This window comes from Anoplopoma fimbria, chromosome 17, assembly GCF_027596085.1.
Source record: "Anoplopoma fimbria isolate UVic2021 breed Golden Eagle Sablefish chromosome 17, Afim_UVic_2022, whole genome shotgun sequence".
Classification (NCBI taxonomy): domain Eukaryota; kingdom Metazoa; phylum Chordata; class Actinopteri; order Perciformes; family Anoplopomatidae; genus Anoplopoma; species Anoplopoma fimbria.
In genome coordinates, this window is record NC_072465.1 from 14204288 (window position 1) to 14212614 (window position 8327).

At 41.7% G+C, this 8327-nt stretch overlaps 1 protein-coding gene across 3 annotated transcripts; it reads left to right on the plus strand.

The window, feature by feature from the left end:
- Positions 1-360: 360 nt before the first annotated feature.
- On the plus strand, positions 361-5670 carry LOC129105206 (ADP-ribosylation factor 3-like). Of its 3 annotated transcripts, none has more exons than XM_054616095.1 (5): positions 361-651; positions 1973-2227; positions 2320-2430; positions 2526-2650; positions 3550-5670. In XM_054616095.1, the coding sequence occupies exons 2-5, from the start codon at positions 2080-2082 to the stop codon at positions 3709-3711; spliced, it is 546 nt and encodes a 181-aa protein (XP_054472070.1). In that variant the 5' UTR covers positions 361-651; positions 1973-2079; the 3' UTR covers positions 3712-5670. The 3 variants fall into 3 exon arrangements, with proteins under 3 accessions (XP_054472070.1, XP_054472072.1, XP_054472071.1); XM_054616097.1 differs by lacking the exon at positions 361-651 and adding an exon at positions 822-958; XM_054616096.1 differs by lacking the exon at positions 361-651 and adding an exon at positions 1477-1770.
- Positions 5671-8327: the final 2657 nt, after the last annotated feature.

The window sequence follows — 8327 nt, forward strand, 5'->3', positions numbered from 1 at the left end:
CTACCTTTTGACGATCTGATGTAAATGTGTTAATTCAAATAATTGCAAACAAACTAAACTTTCTAACATCATTCAAAAGCATTGTGCTCTCTGAGACATGTAACTTCCTGTGTAGACAAGAGCAGAGTTTAATGAGCCCACAGGTGTTTTCACTTAGTCTGGTTGATTAGACCTCTGCTGGGGTCACTGGACTGCATGTACAAATATTAAAATGATTGAAATAATGAGAATGAAAAAAAAGGTGTAATTTATCCCGCCCAGCAAAGCTAAAATGAGTCCTGAGAGGAGGATTAATCAGCCTTAATAACTGAAATCCCTTTTGCTGGTAGACCATAGGTGTGCAGGGCCTTTAAAGGATAAAAAAATAAATAACCTAAAGTTGCCTGTTTAGAGCTCATCTACTGCGTCAGTATAGTTGTTTAAAGAGAAAGCAGAACTGAGGTGACAATGTTATAAAACTGATATAAATGTGCCACATGGTTTTAAATCGACAATTAGCCGACAAACCTGCTTCTCAGTCCTCCTAACACGACTGTCAACAACATCACGGATTGGGTTTGGCCTCAAATCTCGCGAGATCTCGTTTACTGCTGAGTTGTCCCCGCAAGCGAAAATACAGTGAGACGTTTGGTACAGGACTCCTCGGCTAAGGTAAGTCAGCATCCTGGCACCTCCAGCTACCTGATAACACACAGGCCGGTCCCAGCAGGCGGTTCAGTAATGGTGCTGTCGATGGCCGACCTGTGCTGGTTGTTTAGCCTCGGTGTTGTTTCCGGGCTGGAGCCGCGGCGGGAGGCTCGCTGGCAGCGGAGGCGATCCGCGGATGGATGAATGGGGTGGATCGGGACGGGAGACGGGCTAGCTTCCGTGGCGTCTCATAGACACGGCGATTAACGCTGAATTAGACAGATAACAGTAGTCTACGACACACTAGATCACGATGAAACCATTAAGCACGGTAACGTTGGCTGAAATCACGGGTTGATCTGTAGCTACAGCGTGGAGACGACACGTTCACGGCTAATACGTGTGTGTGTGTGTGTGTGTCCGTAACGTTACCTAATGTTACCTTAGCATCCGCGGGTTGTGGTCAACGTGACGTTCAGTCCCCCCGGAGCTGAGTTAACACAATCAGGCGGCCGGCACATCGTGGCCCTGCTCCCACATAAAGCACCACTTTAAGGGCTCACGTTTCAACCTGTGAGCGGAGAGGAGCAGGTGTCAGGCTGTGGAAAAGGTGGTGATCATAGTGGTGATCTTCTTCAGCACCCTGGACAGCTAGCCTCATGTCTACTGACGACCGTGTATGTGTTTATTGTGCAAATGATATCGGCATCAGTGGACCTTTTTTTAATGCTCTGTTGACAACTATATCTGCAAAATATGTGTGGCCTCTTAGTATTCAGAATGGACAACTAGACTGCAGACTCGTTACAATGTGTTCTTCAGTCCCTGGTTTAATCCAGGGGGCTTTGGGGTTGGAGACTGAACATGTCCAAGCCAGGCCTTGTAATGTAGGACATTTTGCATGTGCTCCGAGGGCTTTGGCGTTGTTGCAGGACATCATTTGAAGGAGACGAAGAAAATCAGCGAGAAGGGTCTGAACAGATTGTGCTGCAGCCTGGAGTCATGGCACTGACATGCATCTCCTAAGCCCGCTCTGTTATAATGACTTTGGGCAATTAGCAAAGCTTGCACCTGTCTTTGTGTTGTGCATGTAGAAGTGAGAGTTGCTGGCATAGTGGTGCAGTCTTTTCAGGAAAGTCAGAGGTGAGCTGGACGTTCCCTTGATTGTAATTCAACAAAGGCCTTACAGACTGGTTAGCTTATTTATTGTTCTCTCTTGATTCCAGCATGTTTTTGCATCCTTCCTTTGATTATTTTTTATCTTGCAATATAGCAACGCACATAAAATCACAATAAAATAATGCAAATAAAATAATAAATAGTTATTTGTTCTGTTCCCTTTCAGCCCTCCTTCATAATCTATCCCTACTGGACGAGTCTTAACTTCGCAGAAAAGGCATCTGTAGTCACAATTGTAGCCACACACTGATATTTAAGAACTTCAGCTAAATCATGGGGAACCTTTTCGGGAATTTGCTGAAGAGCCTCATAGGGAAGAAGGAGATGAGGATCTTGATGGTGGGGCTCGATGCTGCAGGAAAAACAACAATCCTCTACAAGCTCAAACTTGGGGAAATAGTCACCACCATCCCAACCATTGGTAGGTACACAGTCAAAATAACATATGGCCATGGACACTGATGAGTGGACAACCATGCTTTACACTTTGTGTAACCCTGCTCTTATTTTCAGGGTTTAACGTGGAGACGGTGGAGTACAAGAACATCAGCTTCACTGTGTGGGACGTGGGTGGGCAGGACAAGATTCGCCCCCTCTGGAGACACTACTTTCAGAACACACAGGGTGAGAAGAGCTAATCAAAGGGTAACTCAGGCAAATTTCCCATTCTTCTCTAGAAAACAATGTATTTTTTTTTTTTGTTCCACTCGCTGTTTCAGGTCTAATCTTTGTGGTGGACAGTAACGACAGAGAGCGTGCGAACGAAGCACGAGAGGAGCTGATGAGGATGCTGGCTGAGGACGAACTGAGAGATGCGGTCCTCCTTGTGTTTGCCAACAAACAGGCAAGAAACTACAACTGCTCTGCATGTCTACACACATATAATACAAAGTACATATACATTGATAAACAACAGGGTTGTAGTGGAGCATCAACCCACATGAACCCACCTCGTAGTATCTTTGAGAGACTGATTATTTGTGACCTAAATTCAGAGATGATATTGACTTTAGAAACCCTATAGGTGAGTGATGGAAAAACTGCTCTGGCTTACAACCCTTTGTAAGTTTATGTACGTATTGAACAAATACGATACAAGATGTGAATTTTTCCTTTGGACGGAGCCACGCTTACTAAGCTATCGCCTGCAGGCTGTAGCTTCATATTCACCATACAGACATGAGAGTGGTATCAATTTTATCATCAAACTCTCATCAAGAAAGCAAATAAATGTAGTTCTCAAAATATGAAACTTTTCCTTTTGAAGTTTACCTTTTCATTTTCCACTGTATAAATACAGACACATTACTAATGTCTGCAGATGAGAATATCATTTTCAATTAATCTGCTGATTACTTTATGAATTCATTGATTAAGTGTCAAAAAATAGTGAAAAATGCTCTCTACAATTACACAGAGCTCAATGTGATGACTACTTACTGCTTGTTTTGTCTGAAGGACCTTCAAAAGTCCAAAGATACTTAATTTACTATCATATAAGAAATATAAGCAGCAAAAAAAGCTGAAACTAGAGAATATTTGGCAATATTTAAACAATTATTGTCGATAGAATAATTAATACATTTACTGCCTATATGCATATAAGTGCACACACACACACACATAATAAATGCATGCCTATTTGAACACAAACAGTAAAAGAAGACAACGGCTGTTTCCAGGGTCTTGCCGATCCTCGTTTTTTAACACACTCTCCTCCCTGAACTCTCGCCTCTCTAACAGGACTTACCGAACGCCATGAACGCTGCCGAGATCACAGACAAGTTGGGCTTACACTCCCTGCGTCACCGTAACTGGTACATCCAGGCCACCTGCGCCACCAGCGGCGACGGCCTCTATGAAGGTCTCGATTGGCTGGCCAATCAACTCAAGAACAAGAAATGAGAAGAGAACTGGAACAAGCAGCCAAACCCGTCCAACTTTTTCCTTGTTTTGGGAATGGGGTGGCGAGTTAGGTACAGGGGTTTTGATCAATAGGTGAAAAGCAAGATTCTGGGTTTTGGGGAGATTATAGCTTTCATTTTCAGTCTGTTGAGGTTCCCTTATTAAAAGCAGATTCTCATATACTTCATATTTAACCACTCACACACACACAAATGCACACTAAACGTAAGCAATCACAGCAGACACTTGCCTTTCCTGTGTCCACCTCTTGTCCTTAGGTGCAATGTACTGTATGTTTGTCTCTAGGTGCTGTACCAAGTTGTGTGTGACTCCACTGAGTCAGCAATGAGTCAAATATGACTTTTTGTTAATGTATGTCTTTCAACTGTCCTCCATACAAAGAACTCATCTTTGTCAGTTGCACTTCCTGTTTTCGTGTCGTTTTTTTTTTTTTTTTTCCTAACAGAGCCATGATTGGGAACAATCACAGCTAGCTGATTTTAATGTGTGAGCAATGCTGAGGCTCTTTGATACTCAGATAAAGATTGTGAGTGTGACTACATACTGTATGCGTTTGTGCAAGCGGCCCGGTCAGTATTACTAATGAAATAGACAACAGGACTGGAGTTTCCCCTGTCACACGTCCTCTTACTGCCTCATTTTGAAAATCTTTTGATATCTGTGGCGTGTTTTTACTCCTTCCGTGGCAACCCAGAGCATTGAAGCCGCCCTTTTTAAATATTTTAAAACGCACACGTTATCGACCGACTGAGCTGCATGCATCCTCGTTGATCTCGCTGACATTGTTGCGTACTTTCCCACCCTCAGAGCTGCATGCATGTTGACGCTGTTTGTGGATTTGTTTCTAACGGCCCTTATCGTGTTCTGCTGCTGTTAACAGTAGGATGCAGAAACTGACCAAACCACCAATTTCTGCATTTAGTTGTCAACATGTGCTAGGTACAGTATAGTCAGCTTTATGGTCTTTTTAACGTGAAAGCAGTAAACAAATCTCAACACTCTTGACCTGCACAGCTGTTGCTTGTCTGCCTTCATGTGGGTCCATACGAGTACTCAAACTGCATCAGGTTGCTCTCGCTTTGTGTGTTTTTGTCTCAGATTGGCATATCGGGGGGGAAGATAACTTTGTGTTACTGAATGTGAATATTGTTGATGATTCTATAAATGGCTGTAATATTTATTTGACATATACATTCCTTTATTGCCGTGATTATTATGTGAATGAAAGCAGGGTAAGCTGACCAATTCACTCATCAGCACATCCGCGACTCACTTCTGAACAGCTGACAAGTCGCTGCGTCACCACTGATACCAGCAGAATCCACAGATGTCTGTTAATACAACGACTTCTTGTGTGCCATACATGGGTACTTTTACTCATATACCAGTGACAGTACAACATACTCTAAATCCACTCCACCAAGTTATGAGTGCATTGTTCATACTCAGCATATATGTTAATCATGAGTTTGATCATTTGGGTTATGTGGCCTTATATTTAGTGATATCTTTTAATTGATTTCTTCTCAGCTTGTTCGGTTCTGATTTTGAGTCACATATATTTATCTGTACTGAATGATTTACAGCTTTATTTCTCTATGCTGTCAAAAGACAACTTTTGCACCACAGCTCAAGATGATTAGGCAAAAGTTTTGTTCTTTTTTTCTGCAAGTTTACTTGATTCATATTTGGTGGTAGATTTCTTAGTTTTCTTTGGGGGGTGGGGGTGTAAAGAAACATTGATGTAGACTGTGTCTGTGAAACAGTGATAATCAGTGCGAACAAAAATAAAAAAGCTTGATTCATTCTGTACCGTTATAGTTACATTTAAAAACGGTGAAGACTATGTTTCAATGCTGAATGCAAGGAAACATCTGTATGTGATGTAAGACAAAAAAACTAAATCCTGCTGTATTAAAAATAAACCCATTTTCTCTATGACCGGTCTCGTGAACTGTGAGTGAGTGTTACTGATGGATTTCATATTAGCATATCTTAAATCCGTGTTTACGAGTGACTGAAAAGGTGAGGAAGATCTTGCTGGGACAAGCTGCCACCAGAAGAGGGCAGCCTTTAGCAACAGTTTCTGTTGTGGTTCAAAGCATCAAGAGCTGTGTCTACATTTTATAAACCAAAGTTTTGGCTAATTTATCTGTTTGACCCTCTTTAACTACTCAAAAAAAAACATATTCAACATTGTTTTATCAATAGCAGTGAGGTCTTTGGGACCCCAAACAATGAATTAAAGCCAATCTCAAAAAACACACTTGCACACTGAGTGAGTGGAAACTTCAGCATTTGTCAGGAATCTGACAAAGGTCACAGGTTAAAAGGGAAATACCCTGTGTCCTTAAAGCGGGCTATTTTTAGTCCCAAAAAATAATGAATGAAAAAGATAAATAACAAATTTGCCCACCAGAATTTGTACAAGGCACAGTGGAGTTTACTGTTAGAGAACACCTTTAAGACCAACATGAGGAACTGTAGGACATGCAACTGTTTTTAAATTAAACAGAAGTAAGAACAGTTTTGAATAAAGCATTAAAGGCCATTTAAAATAATGGGCCCCAGTATCTCTGAAATCTTTACGTCTTGTAAAGTTTCTTCTCCTTTTGCAACTTTCAGAGTATGTTTGATTTTTGAAACCATGGTTTTCAGTTATACTTTATTCCCAATCAGATTGCTGTATTCATGATTACTGTCAGTTGAAAAGCACATTTGGGTCAAGTAGACTTAGTAGTTCCTGTTTACCTGTTGCTGCTGATAATTTGTGAGACACACGCGAGGAACACTTTTATCATTATAACAGATTCCTGACAAATGCTGAAGTTGCCACTCACTCAGTGTGCGTGTGTGTGTGTGTGCATGTGTCCTTTGCTACTTCTTCTATTGAGAATAAAAGTGCAGAGAGTACAGACTGATGTTATCCTGCCACAGCCATTGATCCATACAATCTTTTTTTCTGTCCCTGAAATTCTTCAGCAGGCTGTTTCTTTGAGGAAATACTTTTGAGACTTACTTCCTGGTAGTGGTCAAATATTAACCTTTTATTTTTAACGCCCTTTTTACATTTCAAATAACTCATTGGAAAAGAAGAAGATGACTCTTTCTGGGCAACTGGAGACATTTTCTTTTCAGATGTATAATTCTATGGAATTAACCCTGTTAAGATGGAGAAGTTGTTTGTTGTGTGTGTGTGTGTGTGTGTGTGTGTGTGTGTGTGTGTGTGTGTGTGTGTGTGTGTGTGTGTGTGTGCGTGTGTGTGTGTGTGTGTGTGCGCATGTATGTGTGTGTGTGTGTGTGTGTGTGTGTGTGTGTGTGTGTGTGTGTGTGTGTGTGCGTGTGTGTGTGTGTGTGTGCGCATGTGTGTGTGTGTGTGTGTGTGTGTGTGTGTGTGTGTGTGTGTGTGTGTGTGTGTGTGTGTGTGCGTGTGTGTGTGTGTGTGTGCGCATGTGTGTGTGTGTGTGTGTGTGTGTGTGTGTGTGTGTGTGTGTGTGTGTGTGTGCGTGCGTGTGTGTGTGTGTGCGCATGTGTGTGTGTGTGTGTGTGTGTGTGTGTGTGTGTGTGTGTGTGAGAGAGAGACAGAGAGACTGGAGCTGCAGGCAGAGCCAGTTTCTACAGAGGAGTTCAGCTGGCTCACCCACTCTTAAAGGCAGATGATGTTTGCATGAAGCTTGAGTGACAAACTGACATGATGACAAGAGATAAGATGGCTGGCTACAGGAAGAACACTTCCTGCTGTGCAACTTGCCTTGGTTTATAATAATACTCACTTGTCAGGCTATAAGCTGTTAACTCATTCACAAATTAGTCCAAAGTACATCAGTAAGATCTTGCAGCAATAGAATGATACAGCAATAAAACAATCTTATATTACCAAGGCACAGTCAAAAAGGAGTGGAGGGGTCAAATCCCGATCGTTCAGACAACAGATGTAAGAAATGTTCCTGAGGATCAAGTATGACAAAGTGACTTATACAACAGAGCAGGACGAGAACTGATTTTTTGGGGCATGATTTGTTGTCTTTTTTAGAAGGCCGAGTTAGAAGGGGTGTATGTTTTTCTACAGGGCGGAAAAAAGGTCCATTCTTTGTTGTTTGATTATGATGGGGAAAGAGGAAGTGACTCACTGGTTCTGACCGTAATAATATGTTGACTCTGTATTTGCATTTTCAAAGTGATTGAGCACAAAAATGTAAAGAGTTCAAATTAGTGTACACAATCTTCTTTAAATATATGACTAATGCAGAATAAGGTGGAAAATGTGACCCCTGCATAGCTTCAGCCACACTGCTCTGAGAAAGTCTGAGAATCAGTGCAGATTTTTGAGAACAAATGTCATACTTTGTTACAGGTTTCCAAGTGCCTGGCATCACATTGTAAATGATCTCACTCCGTCTTTTCAGATGTTCTCACTCCGTCTTTTCAGATGTTGGTACCAAAAACCATGCACATGATAGATAAGGCATGCTTCTTTCCAATCTTCTCTGTTGAGGTCAAAGTGCCATGTAATCACAATGTCCGTGGTTTGTTTCAGTGGTACTCTCTGTCCACATCGTCCATCTTAACCATCAAACTTTCAAATAAAGGCAAAA

Bases quoted from the DNA above. Each gene is read 5' to 3' on its own strand.
- LOC129105206 (XM_054616095.1), top strand. From the start codon at position 2,080: ATGGGGAACCTTTTCGGGAATTTGCTGAAGAGCCTCATAGGGAAGAAG. The intron at 2,228-2,319 runs GTAGGTACACAG...TCTTATTTTCAG, and splicing joins CACCACCATCCCAACCATTG to GGTTTAACGTGGAGACGGTG. The intron at 2,651-3,549 runs GCAAGAAACTAC...CCTCTCTAACAG, and splicing joins TTGTGTTTGCCAACAAACAG to GACTTACCGAACGCCATGAA.